The sequence below is a fragment of the Ambystoma mexicanum genome, chromosome 6p (assembly GCF_040938575.1).
Source record: "Ambystoma mexicanum isolate Mex_15411 chromosome 6p, UKY_AmexF1_1, whole genome shotgun sequence".
Lineage (NCBI taxonomy): Eukaryota > Metazoa > Chordata > Amphibia > Caudata > Ambystomatidae > Ambystoma > Ambystoma mexicanum.
The window spans coordinates 638,414,932-638,436,180 of NC_090935.1; the positions used below are offsets into that span (position 1 = coordinate 638,414,932).

General features: G+C 47.6%; 1 protein-coding gene across 1 annotated transcript in view; it reads right to left on the reverse strand.

Moving 5' to 3' along the window:
- Nucleotides 1-15,407: 15,407 nt before the first annotated feature.
- Nucleotides 15,408-21,249, reverse strand: part of UTP15 (UTP15 small subunit processome component) — a 440,177-nt gene continuing 434,335 nt past the window's right edge. The window contains exon 13 of the mRNA XM_069627496.1: nucleotides 15,408-16,079. Coding sequence (XP_069483597.1) covers nucleotides 15,847-16,079 — 233 coding nt within the window. The 3' untranslated portion in view covers nucleotides 15,408-15,846. The remainder of the gene's footprint in view (nucleotides 16,080-21,249) is intronic.

Consider the following 21,249-nt stretch of genomic DNA (forward strand, 5'->3'; position numbering starts at 1 on the left):
CAAGCGATGAAGGGGTGAAGGTAGACAGAACAAGCACAACACAGGGCAGTGAGCTGAGGTGAAAGGGAGAGGTGGGTAAATAGCCAGAAGAAGCACAGGCTGCAAGTTAAATACCAGGGGTGCAGATAAGCAAGAAGGAGAAACTGCAAGTCAGATAACTGGTTGTAGATCAGAGAGAAGAGGGGCACAGGGGTAACAAACAACATGAAGAACAGAAGGCAGAGAAGGGGGGAATCAAGGAAAGTGGTGGAAAGGTCAGATAAATGGATGCAGGTAGGTGCAACATTGCACAGCCCAGGAGGCGATGTATCAACCAGATGGTAAACAGCTGAAATGACAGTGAGGTAAGTGGGGTGGAGGGGTAGTGAAGAACAAGATTGGGAGAGACAGACAACATTGGGGTGTAAGGAACAGAAGAGTGCAGGATAGGGTGATAGAAGGGCAGCAATTGAGCAGGGGAGCAAAAAGCTGCAGACGAGGGAGTGGAATCACCAATAGAAGGAACTAGACAGTGGAAACAATACATGCACCGTAATAGAAGATGGTTACGGAGAGCGAGTATAGAGGAGGGAGATGAGATTTAAAGAGCGCTAGTGCAAGAACGAGGGGAGAGGAGGCGGCAGGGGAAGGGGTGTCGGCAAGGATCAAGTAGATCGAGGAACGGGGAGCACAACTGCAACAAGCTGCACCCGGCAGTGGTGAGAGTGAGGGGTGGGAGGGGGAAAAAGTGAGGGGATTGAGGAAGAATGTTAAGAAGGGCACAGGCCAAAACAGGGATAGGCAAGAGTGGGATGGGCATCATGAGAGGGGGCAAAAGGAGAGAGGAGAGCAACAAAAAACAGGGGGCAGTAGAAAGCATCAGTTAGAATGGAAAGATAGGAGTGAGCAAGGGGATAAGAAGAGAAAAACATGGTAAAAAGGGAGGAAGAGGCCTCCTTACCTTAAGCATGCAAAACAGCGGTGCAGCGCACAGCTAAAAGAGGGACTAGATGTAGATGAGGTGGCGAAGGCAGGGACACAGGAACAAGGCGGGTAAGAGGACTGGCACCATTGCACTGACAGCACCCGGACAGGCCCAGACAGGTTCTTTTAAGCACCCTTAGATGGGCCATATGAGGGGGCTGGCTTTGCGTGCCGGCTCCCAGTCTTCTTAGTAATTTCAAGCAGTCCAGCCCAATCCGATCACAGCAGAGGCAGGTTGCATAGCCGCGAGGATGATCCGGCTGCATCGGTAGCCATGTTGGAAGGTCTGCGCACCATCAGTGTAAAAGGAGCCTGGCAGGGTTCATGGGCAGCCCTATGTAGTAATCGCGTGGAGGTGGCTGCATGCATTGCCACGCCCTCAACACCACCGCACAAGCTCCAAACCTCCATCCCGGAGTTACGTTATCCATTGATAAGACCGGAAGGACAAAATAATAAGGGTAATTACAAAACACCACCTTGTCTCTGTGAACGGTAACTTACGTTTCCTCCGAAGACAGGCCCTGTAACCTACTAACCCATGGGCTGATGTTCTTGCCACCAGAAAAACAGTATTCCAGGAAACAAGCTGCACATCCACAGAGAACATAGGCTCAAAGGGTTTATGGGCCAATTAGGTCAAGACTGTTTAAATCCCATGCTGGATTGGCCTGTGCAATAGAGGGAACAGGTGAGACAGCCCCACAAAGTGGCATTTAATGATCGGATTAATAACAATTACTTTTTTTGTGGAAAAAGTAGGCATCCAGAGCCACCAGGTAGGTTTTACATGAGAACACCTACCTCACTGATAGGACTTGGAGTCCCATGAAAACCCTAGGCATTCCAGTCTGAGTTGGTACCACTGTAGATTTTGTGATGTTACTAGAAAGCCTCAATGAGAACATGAGGTTCAATAGAGCTTGAAGAAACATATCAACTGATCTGGCGAGAATCCCCCAACAAGCCAGTCCTCTAAATATAGGTAGAGGTGAATTCTGCTCAAGCAAAGGTAGGCAGACAGTGTGGCCATCAGCTTCGTTAAGAACCTCAGGATTAAGGAGAGGCCGAAAAAACCTTGTACTGGTAATGGCAGTTTCCTACGGGGAAACTGAGTAAGCGCTGATAAGAGGGACAAATCGCCAGGTCATCTGGCTGCAAAGAAGTCTGAATAATTACTGGGGTAATCATCTTGAACCTTTCTTGGGGTAAGAAAAGTTTGTAAGGGGAGTAGCCAGCCTTGTTCTTTTCTGGGACAGCAAAGAACCTCAAACAGAAGTCTGACAGAGATTGTGGGAATAGAGCATGCTCCTCTAAGGGCTTTTTGGATCTCGTTCTGCAAGAGTTCTGAACCTTATGGGCGTGGTGTAGATCTCAACCATCTAGTCACAGATGTTTTAAGGACCTGGGCAGGGATGGCTGTGAGAAGCCACCTCTGGGAGAAGGGCAAGGTGGTTTCTTGTGGTAGGTACTGGGGACATAGCAGTCCGATTTCATCTGTCGAGAAAACCTCTAAACCCTCCTGTGTACATAGATGGAAAGGGCTGCCTCTGCTGACCTGTCGAACCAGACTTTGTCTATGCATTTAAAGATTTTGAAGTCTGTGTGTTCATTGTTCTCTTATTAAGCTCCTCATCAGTGTCTGTGCTGAAGAGCTTGACCCCATTAAAGGACGTTCCAGATGACTTTCTTGGACATCAGCCTGAAACCTGCTGGCCCTTAACAGAGCCCGACGACCCAGAGCTGCTCCAACAGCCATGCTCAGTCTGCCCTGAACGGGAACCCACCTCTGTAGCAAAGATTGATAATCACCCAGCTCTTTACAAAACTTCCAATTTGCTGCTGCCATCACAGTGTCTGAGTTTGCTTACCTCAATTTGATCAATTCTGCCAGCACTGTGCAGAACTCTATTGTTCGTTCCTACCTACCTAGCGGGCTTTGCGATGAGGAAGAGGATGCGGAAGCTCCAGCTTTCCCAAACAGCGTCGCTATTGCAACAATGGAAGCTGACCCATTAAACAGAGTTTCTCACCTGGTAGACAGCTATAGTGAATGTCCACCTTCTTGGCTACTGGCGGAAACAGACAGTGGGTTTTTCAACAGCTTGATTGCCTTACCTGCCACATTCAGTTAATTTATTGTTTGCATGTTATCGTTTGCTTGTCAAAGCGCTCACAGGTGAGGGAGGGAGCAAGGGTGGGGAAATACATTAAAACACAATATTTAAGACCAGTGGTGGGTGGGGGGAGCGGGAAGGGAGAGGGACAAACCTACTATGCCTCGTGGGTATTCAGAACGTGCAAGTGCAGCAAGGAAGAGGGAAGAGGGGGGTAAGTGCTGGGGAGTTCGAGTTCATGGGTGAGTCACAGATGAAGTGCTAGGAATGTTGAGTGCTACACGAACAGGGGCAGCGGGAGGTGTAAGCGCAAACCTTCAGAGCAGAGGGTGTGCAGATGCAAGCGCTGTGGATAGAGAGGAGCTGGGTAGAATTGGTGTGGGAGGTCAGGGCCTCGAGGATGCATAAGGGCCAAGGACACTGATTCAGCAACAGTGGGATCAGCAGAGGAGGGGGGGGAGGAGGAGGTAAAGAGGAAAGTCTTAAGGAGCTTCTGGAATTTGAGAAGATCCTGCTCAAGGTGCGGGGGTGCTGGAGGGGGGATATTACAAAGGTGGGAGCCCGCTGAGGAAAGTGATCGACCCCCTGCCCTCTATTTAGCAAAACGCATTACACACAGAGTTGGTGCCAGAGGTACGTAGTGGTCTAGAGTGAAAGTATTTAGTGAGATAAAGTTGAAGATAAGATGGTGTGGTTCCCGGGCCCAGACAGCCTTGTGGATCCCCGGGTCCACGCTTAGAAACCTCTGAGTATTAAGCGTGTTATAAATAACCTATCATATGTAGAGGGATTCAAATTTAATCCGTGCAGCAACTGGGAGCCAGTGAAGACTTTAGTGCAGGAGAGATGCAGTCCCTGGGTTTAAGGCTAAGGATAAGTCTTGTTGCCCTACTCTGGATTAGCTGGAGAGGTCTCAGAGTGGAAGATGGTAGATTCAGGAGGAGGCTGTTGCAGTAGTCAAGCCTAGAGAGAACCAGGGCTTGGGTCACATTGAGCCTCTGAGGGAAAGTGAGAAAATGTAACATTCCTTTGAGAAGGAATATCTGAAAGTGGGACTTCTTGCCAATGTCCCGAGTGTAAGGGAGGAAGGAGAGAGGAGTCGAAGAGGACTCCAAGGTTTCTGGCTTCAGTTGAAGGCGCAGGGGGAGAGATCCCAAGTAGGAAGGCAAGAGTGAGGAGAAGGAGGTTGCAGGGGTCCCGATGGGAAGGATCTCAGTTTTACCGGCTTTGAGGCAGAGATCATTGGAGGCGCACCAGGACTGGATAGCAGATAGGCAGTCAGGGATGATGGAGGCTGCAAGATGGTCAGCAGGCAATTTGAAAAAGAGCTGTGTGTCGTCTGCGTAACACAGGCAGTTAGAGAAGAAAGAGGAGATGAGGCCTGCAAGGAGAGCAAGGTAGATTTTGAAAGAGCCAGGGGTAAAGAATAGAGCCCTGGGGACACCACAGGTGAAGAAGGAAGTAGGAGAGGAGAAGGTGCCCAGGATGACTTTGGAAGAGTGGTCAGTTAGGAAGGAGGTCATTCAGTCCAGGGTCCGCTCCGTGTTACCAAGGGTGTTGTGGAGCCTTTGTATGAGGATGAAGTGGTTGACTATCTGAAATGCAGAGGAGAGATTGAGAAGGATGAGGCAGCCAGGAAGTTGGAATCCAGGGATTTGAGCAGTTCTTCACTGGTGTTCAGAAGAATAAGTTACTTACCAACTGGTAACGTTCTTTCGAATGGATGTTCCTCCAACGTATTCCACATCTTTGACATGTTATGTCCACAGTGTGCTGCTTCAGATATTTTTCGGCAGAGGGTGTCCTGCCCCGATGGCGTCGGGTCGGAGTCCCTCGAAGGCCTCCGTCGAGGGTGACATCGGAGGTTATAAGTAGCACGCACGGCGCCCGTAGCCTCAGTTAATTCTTTTTCCCCTCCACAACATGCAACATACTCGTACACAATGCCTGCTTGACTGCACATAGCCTTGAGGGAACGCAAGCTGGAATAGCAGAGGAAATCCTTCAGAGGGGCAGGCTGGGAGGGCGATGTGGAATAGGTTGGAGGGACATCCAGTCAAAAGAATGTTACCAGTTGGTAAGTAACTTGTTCTTCGAATGGATTGTGTCCTTTAACGTTTTCCACATCTTTGACAGACTCCCAAAGCAGAATTAGTTATCGGAGGAGGGTGAAGAATTCAGATATACCCAATCAGATGGCAGAATAAAGCACTGCTTTACCAAAGGCCATATCTTGACCATGGAAAGTATCCAGAGAGTAATGCTTGACAAAAGTGTGGATGGAAGATAACATTGCAGCATCACAAATGTTCTTAATAGGAACTCCCCATTGCAGAGCTGTGGAAGTAGCCATGCCCTTGGCGGAATGAGCTCACAAACCCTCAGGAGTGTCCTTGCCAGCCAATCTGTAACATTCAGTAATGGTGAGGATAATCCGCCTGGACAAGGTCTGTTTGGTACCAGCCTGGCCCAAACGGTGTCCAGTATACCCCACAAAAAGCTGGCCATCCACTCTGACCCTGGACATCCTAGAAATATAAAAGCTCAAAGCTCTCCTAGGGTCCACCTATGGAGTCTCTCCTCTTCGTTACCAGGATGAGGAGGATGATAGAAAGCAGGAAGTACCACCTTCTGGCTCAAATGCAACTCAGACACTACCTTAGGTATGAAGGACGGATGTACTCGCAGTACAACCCTATCCTTGTGGAAGACAGTAAAGGGTGGCTTAGATGAAAGTGCCTGCAACTCACTCACTCTGCGAGCAGATGTAATTGCAATCAAGAAACCGTCTTAAAGGTCAACAGTCTCAAGGGGCAAGAGCGCAAAGCTTCAAACGGAGCACCCATCAGGAATCTTAAGACTAAATTTAGATCCCAAACCGGCACCTGAAAAGGGGACAGCGGGAACACATTAGTAAGGCCCTTCAGAAACTGGGAAATCAAAGGAATCTTAAAATAAGAACATTCTTCAGACGAGCGCTTGAAAATAGACAGCGCTGCCAGGCAACCTTTAATGGTACCCACTTGAAGACCCTTGTGGGCCAAAAAGCAGGAAACGAACGAACCATGGTAATGGTACACTGAAAAGGATCCACATGCACCAGTCACAAAACTTACGCCAACGGTACCGGGATTTGGTTGCCGGCCGCCTGGCCGAAAGCAACTCCTCCATCACGTCATACGGGTGGTCCCAATCCTTATATCTCAACCTTTCAGAAACCAAGCATGAAGGTTGAGAGTCTTGACCTCTGGATGGAGAACCCGACCTCACTCGCACGAGAGTAGATCCTCTCTGTGGGGAAGGCATTGTGGAGGTTAGATGGGCCTTTCCAGAAGTTCCGGGTACCACACTGTCCTGGCCCAATCCGGAGTAATTAAGATCATGTGGGACCCGAACCTCTGCAACCTCCTTAGAACCGGAGGAATGACGGGGACCGGAGGAAACTCAAGTGGGAATGATCAATCCACGACGAATGCGTACTCTCAGAGGAAACTCCCTTGAGCAAAATCTTTCGCACTTCCGGTTTGGCACCAGTCGCAAACAGATCCACTTGAGGGGTTCCCCAAAGGGCAAAGATCTCCAGAAGGACTTCCTGAGCCAATCCCACTCGTGGGAGACCATGCTCTTCCTGCTCAAAGCATCCGTCGCTGCATTCTCCTCTGCGGCTAGATGAACTGCTGAGAGGGAGATTCCCTGCTGTATCGCCCAGAACCAGAGCTGCATCGCCTTTCTGCACAACAGGAGTGACCCTACCCCCCCTTTTTCTGTTGAGGTAATGCATGGCCACTCTGTTGTCCGTCATGATGAGGACACTCTTCCCTCGCACAGATGGCAGAAAAGCCTTCAGGGCTAGCCTGACAGCCCTCAGCTCCAAAAGATGTATGTGGAGTCTGGACTCCGACAGAGACCAATGTCTGCTGGTGGTCAGCTCGTTGGTGTGAGCCCCCCATCCTGTGAGGGAAGCATCCTTCACTACTGTCGCCTGCGGCCACAGTTGCCAAAAACAGTTCCCCCTTCATCAGATTCCCGTCACTGGCCCACCATAGAAGATCCTTTGAGACCCTGAGCGGAATCTGAATGGGATCTGATAGATTGCATGAGCGCTGCGACCACTGCGTCTTGAGAGCCCATTGAAGGGATCTCATCTGCAGTCTGGCCTCTTGCACCAGAAAAGGGCAGGATGCCATGAGGCCGAGCAACCTTAAGAATTCGAAAGCAGGAAGACTCTGGGCATGTTGAAATTTGTTGACCATCTGTACAATGTGGTGATCCCTGACCTTGGGAGGCGAGTACTTCTCCAAGGATGTATCCAATACAGCGCCAATGTACTGGAGCTGTTAGGACGGTGTCAAATGCGACTTCTTGAAATTGAGGGAGAAGCCCAACTTGTGAAGGGAGCAGCAGGTGAGAGCGAGATGATCCAAAGCTTGTTCGGCAGAACGCGCCCGGATCAGCCAGTCGTCCAGGTAGGGGTAGACGTGAACCCCACTCTCCTGAGATACGCTGCCACCACCACCATGAGCTTGGTGAAGACTCTCGGGGCAGAGGTCAATCCGAATGGCAGGACCCGAAGCTGAAAGTGCGAGTTGCCAGCCGCAAACCTCAGGTATCTACTGTGCTTTGGATGGATAGGCACATGAAAATAAGCATTGTGTAGGTCCAGAGACACCAAGCAATCCTGAAGTCGAAGGGCCTGAAGGACCTGAGAAAGAGTGACCATCTTGAACTTGTCCTTCCTGAGGAACTTGTTCAAGCAACGCAAGTCCAAGATGGGTCTTAGTCCTCCGTCTTTCTTGGGAATAAAAAAAAATATGGGTAACACCAGCTCTAGTTCCTCTCCGCCACAGGCACCAGTTCTATAGCGCCTTTTTCTAGCCGGGTCAATATTTCCTGTGCAAGGAGCGGATCCGGAATCTTCAAAGAGCTTCACCGGTGGTTTGCTGTGAGGCCGACGTAGTAATGGTAGGCAGTAGCCATGGGCTATTGTTTCCAGAACCCACGCATCTGAAGTAATGGCTCGCCACTCTTCGAGATGCTGAGACAGTCTGGCCCCAACCGGATAACAATGGGACCTGGCCTCAGAGCTGTTTCGGAGCGGCTGGGGCAGCGCCTGAAGGCAAAGAGGCAGTTGCTTAAGCGGCTTTGGCACCTTTTCCCTGTCCACCATGGGTATTTGTACGGTGTCCCCTCTGGCTGGTTGCCCCTCTCGCTCTACCAAAGGAGGAATATTAACGAAAGGAACCCCCCCCCCCTTCACTGCTGTCCCCTAGGATGAAAAGGCGGAGGTTGACGCACAGCTGCACCCAAAGATTTAGCAGCTGCTTTGGAGGTCTGCAACCTCTCAAGGCTCTCCTCAGCCTTGCTGCCAAACAGATGAGAACTGTCAAAGGGCATGTTGAGAAGACGGGCCTGCCCATTCAGAGCAAAACCAGACTTCCGCAACCACGCAAACCTGCGTATCACGGTGCTCGCAGCCATGGAATGGCTACCACTATCAGCCGTGTCCAACCCCGACTGAAGGGATTCACACATGGCATCCTTGCCATCCCACACGATAGCAAGAAACCCGTTCCTTTCTTCCCCTTCGGGAATATGCTCAGCCGCAAGAGAGAATTCCACAGAGTGTGCAAAGATTTTGCCAAGGCACAGGTGGAGTTGGCTGATTTCAGTGCCATACTCTCCCAGCTGAAAATACATTGTGTGCCCAACCATCGAAGCAGTTGTCGTCCCTATGAGGAGGGATGGTAGGGTACACAGCCTGCCTCGATGTGGCCGTGGCCACCTGATCCACCAAACTCTCAGGGGTGGGGTGAGTGGAAAGGTAGCCAGGGTCGCTACTGGATGGGCGATATTTTTAAGTAAAGGACTTTTTGACCGCCGGAAGAATCTCCGGGGTCTGCCAATAGCAGCCAACCTTTTCTGTAACACCATGTGGAAAGGCAGCACTGGGTCAGTGGATGGACCCCGATCTAAAATATCAGTCAGGTCATCCTGATCAAATTCAACTGGAGGGCTGGACCACCCTAGGTACTCTGTAACCCTCGACATCAACGTCCTATAGCATGAGCCCCAGGCTCTGGCCTACCAAACTCCATCTCAGGAGAAATGTCGAGCCATTGGCATAATGTAAAGATTGACACAGATCTTCAAGCCGACTATCCTCACAGGCCATGTCAGGCTCATCAGGAGTCTCACCAGGAACAACAAAAGGTTCCAACTCCACCTCAGACCTCTCCTCATCCTCATCCTCATCGATATCTTGCAGAGAATGAAAGAACTCCCTCCCAGGCACAGGAGCAGACCTGGACTCAAGGACAGACCTCACACACTGAGACACAGCCTTTCTCAGAGGATTCACATCCACAGGGGCCTCCAATGGCAAATGCCGGCCAATTGGCCCCGAAGGCGTCAACGGCTTCGTCAAGGGCGCTGAAGGCTCTGAGGGACAGATCGAAGGCAAAGCCTCTACAGGCATAGTCGATGGACAGGGCACCAACGGAGTCGACGCCGGGCTCAACCCCATCCCAGACTTCGACGGTCTCGCCGGGGAAGAGGACCGCGACCTGGAACGTCTCTGGAGATCAACCTGAGCCTTGTTCGAACGGGACCTCTCCGATTCCCGAAGTTTATCGCGCCGACCGCACAGGCCCAGAGGAGCGCGAACATCAGACCGAGACCATTCCTTGCCAGCTTCCACCGAAGGCACAGACGGAAGGCCTCGAGATTAAAAAATCTCCAGAATTTTCTCCCTGAAGGCCTCCCATTCCTGTGGAGTGGAGGATTTCGTGGGACAAGCCACTTTTCTCGCAAAGCCATCATCCGACGGGGAAGGCAACCGGTGACGCCGCTTCTGGGAGTGCCTCCACGAGGACGAGTGGCGGGAACCACTTCGGGACCGAGATCCCCTGGACTCCCTCCGATAGGGAGAGTCACCCCTCGAGTCATCGGTGGAAAGACCCGCCCAAAAGACTGCTGATTTACGGGGCTTGGACACCCGACCTACCTGCAATTTACTCTTACGCTCCCGCAAGGCCTTGGCAGTCAACGACTGGCACTTTGAGCAGTCGTCCGTATCGTGGTTCTCGCCCAGACACCACAAGCAGATACGGTGAGGGTCTGTGATGGACATTTTGGACTTACAGTCCCGGCATTTTCTAAAGCTGGACCGCGGGGTGGAAAAAGAAGACATCGAAGAAGATAAAACAAGGACCCCAGAGTTCTCGAAGCAAACACGTTTGCGGAAAAAACAGAACTGAGGCTACGGGCGCCGTGCATGCTACTTATAACCTCCGATGAGGTCACCCTCGATGGAGGCCTTCGAGGGAAATCGACCCAGGACGACCACTGCCGAAAAATTTCAGAAGCAGCACAGCTGTGGACATAACATGTAAAAAATGTGGAATACGTTGGAGGACACAATCCTTTCAAAGAGCAGTTTCCATGCCTCTGGATGCTCGGAATCCAGATTGATGGTTGTGGAGACGACTGACAAGTTCAGTGTGAGAGTTGAGTTGGGACAGGGCCAACTTCTCCAGCAGTTTCCCCAGGTAGGGGGTGATGGAGAGAAGGTGCTAGCTGGCTGGACAGTTAGGGTCTGCTGACAGTTTTTTAAGGAGGGGGATACACAAGGGAGTGCTTGAGGGAGGAGGGAAAAGAACCAGTAGCAAAGGAGTGGTTACAGAGGTCAGTGAGTGCAGAGGCAAGAGAGCCAATGTTGTCCTTGATGGTTCAGGATGAGCAAGGGGAAACGTGCTTGCAAGAGACCCTCATGGAGCCGACAACTCTGGTGACTTCTTCCGGTGAGACCGGGGCAAAGGAGGAGAAGGGTGAGTGGCCAAGGAAGGCAAGGGGGTGAGGGATGGGTTGGGAGATTGAGTGACAAGGCTGTTCAGGATGTCCCGAGTTTCAGTGGCAAAGTGTGAGGCCAGTGCATTGCAGAGAGCCTGGGAAGGAGAAGGGGAGGAGGAGACTGCAGAAGGGTTGGCTAGTTCGCTGCAGATCTTGAAAAGTTCAGCTGTGTCATTGGATGCGCTGTAGACCCGCCACTGTATGTGGGCTCTTTTCTTTGCACGGATGGCGAGTCTGTATTGCCTTTCGAACATGCAGCAGGCCAGTTTGTCAGAGGATGAGCCTAAGGTTAGCCACTTCTGTTCTGATGCAAGTTCGGTGTCGTACAGGGTGTTATGCTTAGAGGCAGGTTTCAGACGGATCCTCATGACTGGGGCAAGAATGTCAAGAGTATTGGTGATGGAAAGATGGAGGTTGCTGAGGGCAGAGTCAGAGGTGGAGTCAGAGGTGGGTGGAGGCAAAGGCAGTCACTCGTTTCATCGGGCGGTTGTTAGTGAAAGAGGTTGGTGGGACTTTTGGGGGGGGCGTATGAGGGCATCCATAGTGTGTCCAGCCGAGTGGGTTGGTCCGGAACGGAGAGGGAAAGCGAGGCGCAGAGGTCAGTTTATAGAATGGATGCAGAGCCAGAGGAGTCCAGTTGAATGTTGAAATCACCCAGGAGGAGGAGGTTAGAGGTGGACGAAAGTAAGGAAGAGCAGAAGTTAGCTCATCCAGAGAGGAATAGGGTGGATGGCGCCCCGAGGCCAGTAGATGGTAGCAATGGTCAGGGTGGAGATGGGAGAGATGACCAACTTGCAAACCAGGCTTTCAAAGGAATAATAGGGCTGGGTAGGTAAGATGGAAGCAGGAACCCACTTGGGGGAAGATTAAAGGGATGGTCCAGTAAAAAAATGTATTTAAAAAATAGATAGGCAACATAAACAAAAAAATACTAGCACTTTTTTTTTAAAAAACTTCCTATGTAAAATTTTGAGCTATTCAAGCTCAAAATTCGCAAAAGCAAGCACATGGGCGCATCCATTTTGTGAAATGGATGCCCGCCTGTGCTGGTTTTTGCTTTTGCGGCACTAATGAAGGAAAAGCCAGCCAGGTGTAGTAAACAAAAGCTACCGCTGGGTGGCTTTTCCTTCATTGGTGCTGTACGCAGAGGACGGGGACCGGAGACCAGAGCAGGAAAGCTGCAGCCGAATCTCGGTAAGTGCTATTTATTTTTTTTTTTTTAAATAAGCACTAGCTGTGTTTTTTTTTCTAAGTTTTCCAGGCTGGAGTAGCCCGGAAAACTTAGAAATAAAACCGCAGCTTTAAAAACGTATTTATGTTTGCGGTCGCTTTTGAAGCGACCGCAAACATAAATACAACGTTGTGTTTGAAAACGCTGCTGTTTTTCTTTCCAAGTTTCTCAGGCTCCTCCGGCTCGGAGGAGCCCGAGATACTCGGAAAGAAAAACCGCAGTGTTTTCAAACACAACCGCGTTGTGTTTCTGCCTGCTGTGGCTATCACTTTGGGTCTCCGGTGCTCCCCCAGGGAGCTCAAAATTTTACATAGGAAGTTTTAAAAAAAAAAAGTGCTAGTATTTTTTTTTTTATGTTGCCTATCTATTTTTTAAATAAATTTTTTTACTGGACTATCCCTTTAAGGCAGACCTCCCCGCATGTGCGGAGAGGTTGAGGCTTGGAGATTATTTTGAAGCCGTCGGGGAGGAGAGAGTCCAAGGCAGTGACATAGCTGGCCCTGAACCAAGTCTTGGTAAGAGCGAGAATGTCGAGTTCAATGTCTTAAAGACAAAGGCGACAAATGTCACAGGAGTGTTTGTCGGCTGAACAGGCATTAAGAGTCGCCAGGTGGACGAGGTCTGTGCCTTTGAAGTTGAAAGTATGTACCAGATTTGTCTACCGATTTAAACGACAGTAAAGAGAACAGGATGCCTTGATCTGACTGAAATATCTCAGGTATACTGCATCATGACCGAAATCCTGCCCCGAAATGCCTTGCCAGACATGGGCACCTCCTCAGTGTTTCTTTAGAGACATTGACATCACCCTGATAATCTTCTAGCAACCTAGGTGGCAATGGCGGTAATGGTGGAGGAGGTCCCTTTGGCAATAGAGGCTGTAGAAGCATTGACAGAGAAGTTGAAGGTAAAAGACGTGGGAAAGGAGGTAAACACCTAAAGGGTTGGTGGTAAACGCACCAAAGGGTCTGATCAGGGGATATAACACAAGACCGAAGTTGCTCCCGATGCCAGAGAGACAGATGCTTGAGGCTCACCTCAGTAGTTGTAGACTGGGGTGCATAACTGGCAAGAGCACTTCAGCATAAGGCCTTTGAAATTCTGCCTCATTGGGTTGGAATGCATGAGGTCTATCAATCTCTCGGAGAAGCGATCTTCCCTCAAGGCGTGGTCATGTCCCGAGCTTGTGGAAGGCCCTGAGGAGCCACTAGCCTTGTAGCCTCGGACACTGGGAGACCAGCCCACTATAAGTAAGAAGGGGCAGATGAACCAGCAATCCTGTCAGAGCTTGCTGGTCCTGTGGTTTCAGACACTGCTGGAGCGCCATCACCCGGTGAGTGGCCCCAGTCTGAACCAGATACCGTTACCACTGGGAGCGTATAGCATTGTATCCCACAGCTGTGGGACAGTGATGTGCAACCCTTGGAGGATCGGTGCGCCGAACTTGCAGCAAACAGAGACCCCTACATTCCCATGGGTGGAAGACTCAGTAACGAGCACAGTATGGGCCTTGGGAAAAGTCCCAGTACAAGGAAAATTGCCCTCTGGGACAGTACCCCTGGTACAAGCCCTGACAGACAGAAGTCCCTTCAGACCGAGGTTTGGCAAAAGATCCCGAAGGATGCTCTGTGCCAGTACCAATATCCTTGGCAGAACACTGCAGGAGCAGTGACTAGCTGTGACAGGCCCAGGGTGGGCCCTCCTGGCCAAGTCCACTCCTGGGAAAGAGTTGCTTGGTTGGGATACCGAAGAGATGAAAGGCTTACTTATCTCCTTCAAAGCCACATTTCTTGGGGCGATCCAGAGAATGGGCCTTGCAGATCTCCTCCCAGCATGTCAGCCAGTGCTTTAGTGACTTCTGTGAAAGTGTGTCACAGAGCGCACAGGTATCCCAGCAGTGAAGAGGACCCAAGCACGCTAAACGCAGAATGTGAGTGGTCTACTGCTACGAATGACCTGTGAAACCCTGTGCACATTGAAAAACCTGATTTACTCGGCATAAACGGAGAAGGAACTGAAGTCAGTTTGGGGAAAAAGAATCCAAGGAAAGGATACCGCAGGGAAGTGACAAGCTGAGGAAAGGAAAACTGTCAGGTGTCTAACACAGAGAAAGGGACTGAAGGTTCTGGGTGTGTGTAGGGTGGAGACTAGGGTGTGGTTGTGCTCCATGCGTGCACCCGCCTCTGTGCGCAAAGTTTTTGAAGGGGGAAGCATGAGTTGCTGTGCGCTCCACTAGAACTTCCATAAGTATTGAGGAATAAGGACAGGAAAAAGGAGTAATATACCAAAGAATCACTACCACAAACCACATAGAATCAAACCAGCACTGGGTTACTTCTGGCCCAAGCCCTTACCACCACCACCACCACAGGTTTCACATCAGCCTCCTCCCTTTATCCCCACTAATCCCCCCCTCTATTTGCAGAACCAAATGTCATGAAACCAACAGAAAAGCAGACCGGGTCTGCCCAGGACAACTTTACACATAAGGTGGTATGTAGCACCTCCCCCCATGGAAAACATGCCAGTCAGGCATTAAGACAAGCTACACAAGCAACACCTTGTAACTAGATGTTAGCCTGATTCACTTGTACATCTTGCACTCCATTACAACAGAACTTTACTTTATCCCTCTGGGGTCACAGCCACTCACCCGCATTCATCTGCAATAATCATTGCTCAACCTCACCCACCCTAACACACATCACCACCTCAAATAGAATGCAACAGAGTCCTAGGAACAAATTCCAACCAGTTGTACACATAACCAGTCTTTCATTCTCTTCTGACCATCACAGCACCCATTCTCTCATCTGATTTCCATGGGCTGCTATCAGGGACCTAGCTGCTCCTTACCGACCTTTGTGCTGGCTATAAAATGCACACACGCATTTTAGAATCCTTCCTTCATATCTTGGACCAAGGTCCTCCAAAGGGCATTCAGCCCCCACAGCGCTTCAAGGCCATACCAATGGCAGTAGGCGCTATACAAATGCAATATCATAACATAAAACATTGGCCTTAAACTGTTCCTCTCGGTTTTGCTTGTACATACGATTAAGGAACCCGTTCAAATCAATGAGCAATTTTACTTTTTCATCCTACTAATTATTTTGCAAGTCATACCCACAATATCTGAAAACAATTCTCGGGCCAACAGAGCAAAGACCAAGATTTATCAAGAGCGCATTATGAAAAATACTTAATTTTCCAATTAGCTTGAGAAAAAGAAGCTACGGGCAACATAATTCTGGTAAATCCATGGTGGTTTATCGGTGTCCCTTGCATAAGGACAAGTACAAAAATTATCAGCAATAACATTTGTAGCAGGGCAGCTTGGGAAAGTGAATGTAAATATAAAATTGACATTTGAAACAATTAATTCACATTAATGACATATGCATACTTACCAGACTTGCAAAATATATTTCAAAAGTTCTAACAAAAATATATTTAGCATAAAACCCATTAAATTCAGTATAGCACCAACATGTCATAAAACTGGGGGTGGGGTTTAGTCCGTTTTGTTTTTAAGTTTTGTCATTGAATGAGTAATAATTAAAAGTCACTTCACATCACATCTTGCAAAGGATAGTTGTCTAGACTGCACATTTTGTGAAAAGGATCAGTGTGGAAAAGTAGTTCTTCACAGCAGATCAACGATTGTTCAACCAGAGTGGTGCAGAATCAAATATCCATACTAGACTCGTGCTGTGGTTGGTCTTTAGAAATGTCACTGGATTTGGGCTGTAGCACAAGTGTATCTTTTTTCGTTGTCATGGTTGCAAACAGTGTATCCATCATCCCTAAAACCTCCATCAGTTCTTCCTGAAAATCCATTTCTTTTTCGATGAGATCTTGTAGCCTTAAAAACTGTTTATCAATGACTGATGACTTTCCAACAACAGGCAAGTAGATATCTAAGATTCAAAAAATGAAATAAATGAAAATCACAACATGCTCATTTACACACCTTCTACTGACTTTCTATGCAGTAAAGATAGCTCTGTAAAAGGTTATGTTTGGAATCAATATTTCACAATGCACAGTAAATCATGAAAAGCATTCTACAGACGGAGGAAATGGGCATTGGCGCAAGAATGTGTCCAGACTTACAATTAAAGAAACCTTCATAAAGAGGAGGTGGACGGCAGGATCGGAACAAGACTAGACTTGGATTGGATGAAAACTGTGCACAGTAACTGGCAGAGAGTGTGGATGAATAGCTCTACACATAGAGAACATTGCCTCTAATCAGGGGCTGCCACATAGACAAAGGTTTGAATCTCCACCAGACCGACTCTGGTCTTCATCCTTCTGAGGTTGCCAACAGAGTACCACAAATGTGGGCTATAAGAATGGTTATTGAACCACCTGTTAACAAGTAGACAAACTGATTAACACTAGTGTGTGGTGCAATAAAAACACCAATTATTGTTACTATGGTGTGCAGGGTAGCAGAAATCAGACTGAAAACAAATGTAAGAGTAAGAATGGAAAGAAAAATCAGAAACCAAGATGGAGGGAATGGAGATGGGTTGGTAGTAGAGATGCATTTGAAACTGGGGAACTCGTGGCTTACAGCTAGGTTAAAATGGTACACTAACGTGGTTATCGGCTGGTACTGGGAGGCTGATGGGACACTGCAAGGGATAGGATTGACTGGGTGATTGACAGTCAAATCAGACAAATCTGGTTTATCATAACAAAGCTAATGCATTGATATCTACTATTCACGGTACAAAGTAGTTATTAGTTGCCATGGTGTTGTGATTACAAAGCCTCTGTCATAATCAATTAGTGGAAAGAACCAACAACAGTTTTTACTGCTAATTATGTGCCTATTTCAACCAAAGATGATCTTATGGAAGACTTGACCAAATTGGGCATATAATTTCTAGTCAACCTCCACAGAGTGGATTTTGTAATGCAAACATCCATACCCTATCCGATTCATTCCTTCAGACTAACGATTGGTTCAGGGTTAAATTATGAAGGCAGTGTGCCTCTATTAAATGTTCTCGCCCTGGGCTCGCTTTTGTTTTGCTCTGTATATAATCTCTGGATATCCAGGGCAGAATATTACAGGTCCCCTATTCTTTATGTATACATGGTAGAAAACAAAAGATCTATCTTCAATAAGGAAGCACATCAGAAAACGACTTTTCTTCAATAAAACTCAATTTCAAAAACCTGCGCTTATATCATTCTTCTGAAAGAGCATGGGCATGTCTGAGATGGGGATGAAATGTCCAGCCAGACAATATATTTCTCAAATAAGAATTGATATAGGGCATATGTACAAAGGATGCCCAAAACAACTCACAAAAGGATCTTCACCAAGATGAGGAGCAAGGATGGATATTTTCTCCAAGATGTGGGTAGTTCCTTTGACACTATTGTTTTTGTAAAATGTCCATCAGTGAAGCGTCTAAACAAAATGTCTTTATAGGTTTGGGACTGGGTTCCCCCTTAGGCCTCACATGCACGATTTCCACAAGTTTTCCAGGAGTTTTGTCAGTCTCATTCTCAGGTCTTAGGGTTTCCTGCCCCCTTCGTATGGCTGACAAGTAGGTCCATCGCAGGTCTGCAGATTTTGGTGGTCCACCTTGAGGAGAAAAGGCAGAACCAGAGTTTCTGCTCCAGAAGAGCGGCTGGGGAGAGGTGGGTGTTAGGCAAGAATTGATGTAGTAACACTGTGTGAGACTACACAACACTTGTCCACTTGGTATTAGGTAACCTACCTTTTGGTATAGGGCTGTACTATACAAGGTGGTAGTGTGTCTGAACAGTCAGGCCTATCTCAAGAGGGGTAAATGTGAGCTGTACAGCTGCAGCAATGAAATTAGCAAATAACAGTAGCCAAGTAACACTTACAACCAAGGTTTCAGTTATAAATAGTTATTTAATTAACATCACATTTTAAATAAGCGTTCTTTAAGAAGGGCGAGATATGCAACAATCAAATAAAACTTTAAATTACTTTTCCAGAATCAGCATAAGTTTAGTGGATACTCTTTAGAGATCCTTTTTACACACTTCCTACACCCCGAGGTGACTTAATTCACAAGGACAGCAATGGCATTTATCTATCACTAGTACACTTTGCAGATTCTGAGGTTGCAGAAAGGAAATGTTAAAGAAAAGAAAAAGGTTAAACAGGTTCTCAGGGCATGCGAGTATACTTTAATCTTCCAATGAAGTCTAGACAAAACCTTTCCCAGCAATAACAGTCTAAACACAAGTGATCACCTCTGAGGTGTTAGGCAAAAACTGATGTAGTAACCCTGTGGGAGACTACACTACCCTTGTCCTCTTGGTATTAGGTAACCCACCTATTGTTATAGGCCTGTACTACACAAGTTGGTAGTGTGACTGATGTTGGGAAGGAGCTAGCGCCTTCCTTCATTCCCAAGCGATTTTGAATTAGGCAAGACTTATTTTAACTGTTTCTAAGCACTACAAGAGACCAGGGGGAGGAGGGGCACTAAAGAGGATGCAGTTATTTAAATATAAGGTGCAAATAACTATTAGCTGAATAAATTGGTAAATGTAAAATTCTATTTAGTTTTTCTCAAAGCACAGTAGAAGCAGGCTCTCGGTCAAAAGGAATGTGGCCCACGCTAAAAATAGACTACAGGCATTGCTGTGGTGTTCGCTAGCTCTGGCAGGCCAGCACGTAACTCAGCAGCTGTTTGCCGTCTGTCAAAAAGCCCAGGCAGACTAAGAGGCTCATGTACACAATACAGAATTATGGAAAACAAGGTTTTGAGGAGATTATAAGACCAGATAAAAAAGATCAGTCGAATGAATGAAATATGGAGAGCATGACAGGAAAATATTTTTATATATAAAAGTTAATAATGTAGCAAAATGATGCAAAACCAGAGCTACAGTGTATTCTTGCATATGCTAGCAGTATGTTCTAAAACAGACATCGCCGGCCATGAAGGAAGGAAGACTGCAGCACCCTTTGTAGGGAAGAAGGACCGTTTTTGGATGGAGCCATGCCCATATCCAGAGATGCCACTACAGCAAGTTGTTATCCTTGCAAGATAGACTCTTGGCCGTAATTCCCTAGGGAGGTGAACTTTAATCTGGTGTGAGAGTGATTAGGGGTACCCATATAATTAAGGGGTACACCTGTAATTAGGGCCTACCTTACACTGAGCAGCAGGCCCATCTCAAGAGGGGTAAATGTGAATGTAGAGCTGTTGCAATGAAATCCACCAATACAAGTAGCTAAGTGACACTTCTAATCAAGGTTTTTGATACCAATATTTATTTATTTTAAATAAGCATTCCTTAAAAAGGGCAATATATGTAGCAATCAAATACACTAAGATACTTTTCCAGAATCTTTAGAGATGCTGCTTACACACTTCCTACATCCTGAGGTGACTTCACTACCTAGGACAGTAATGGCATTTATATATCACTAGTACACTTGGTAGAATCTGAGATTTGTGGAAAGGAAAGGTTAGAGGAAGGAAAAAAGGTTAACCAGGTTCTCAGAGCATGTGAGCACTTTAAATCTTCCAATGAAGTCTAGATAAAAACCTTTCCCAGCAATATTAGTTTAAAACCAATTTATCACCTATGAGGGACAGTAAGTACCAGAGTCTGCAGGGAACCAGGACAGCCAAAGTCAATTGGAGGAAAGTCTATGGAGCTGAGGCACTTCTTAGATAGCAAAGTCTTGCACAAAGTTAGAGAGTTTGTTGAAGAAAAAAATCAATATAGGGTCACAAGCTGTTACACTTATGAAGGGTAGAGCTGAAATAAACTCTAGCAAAGCAGCTATTGTGAAGAGCATGCTACTGACACTGAGGTAAGTACCCCAAGTCAGAACAGTACATTTGCTTAGAAGAAGAGGGTCCAGCTGGCTTCTGTCTGGTTGCAACTATGCAGATCCTGGGTTCCTCAGCCTCAGTCAAGGGGACAACAGTGGGGATGTCTGGGGACTCTGCGGAAGCAATTTGGAGGTCATCGGCAGCTACATGCTCTTTATGGATCAGCAGCACTTTGGGATTTCAGCGCGCGGTAAACAGTACCACCATGGATCTTGAATGCCGGTTAGTCTTCCTTCACTTCTTAAGTCCTGCACTCTGGTGAGGGGACTCTAGCTCTGGTCGTCCTGCTTCTGGAGGGTCCTTAGGAGACTCCCGGAGCTTCTGGCCTGATTGCAGACATTGCACTCAATTACGGAATTCTCGACACCTGGCACTCGGTTTCTGCAGCAGCAAAGAAGTACAGCCAGTTTGGGAAGATGGTCCAGCAGAGTTCGCCTCTGGGTTAGTTGGTCCCACTAACCCAAGGTAAGTCGTCCCTTCTGGAGCTTCTCTTGTCGATCAGAAAAAGGAGTTTCAGCACAGCAGCAGGGCTTCCCCGGGCAATACAAAAGTCCAGGTGGATACAACAAGCTTTGTTCATGGTTTCCTTGTCTGGTGTTCTTTCCAGTGGTCGACTCTGCCTCTAGTCCCATAACCCTCACCTTTTAAGCAGGTTTATCCCATTCATGCACAGCCTAGGCTGTCCATCGCACGCATTTTTGGATTATTCCATTCACTTGGGGTTGTTGTCCAGGAGGATTCCAAGGTTATTTACAGCTTTGGATGGTGTTGGTGGGTTTCCCAGTTGTCGGTCATGGAATGAGTTGGTTGTTTCCTCTGTCTTCTGGTGTAATCATTGTTGGGTACGATTTTGATAGCAATGATAAACCTTCCTGACCTGTGTCAACCCCAGAACATTTTGCTTTACTGGTAGATTTTTCCTTATACCGCAGTGAGTGGGAACCTTTTTCCACACTCAGCCTTTTACTCTTTTTTTATGGGTGTCATTTTTAAAACTCTAAACAGTGTCTCTTTAATTTTATCCTCTGACTACTTTTGACACATATTGCCTATTGTTACTGGGTTGACCTTGGGGCTCCCATTTGAACTTTCTCTGGCTATCCTTGTGAGAACTACAGTTCCCAAGGGTAGAAAGGATCTTTGGATCCCTTTTATATTTTATTTAGGTGTGACTAGCAATCAACACCTAATGTGGAGTGATGGGAGATACTGGCCATCCCCTTTCTCATTCTAAATG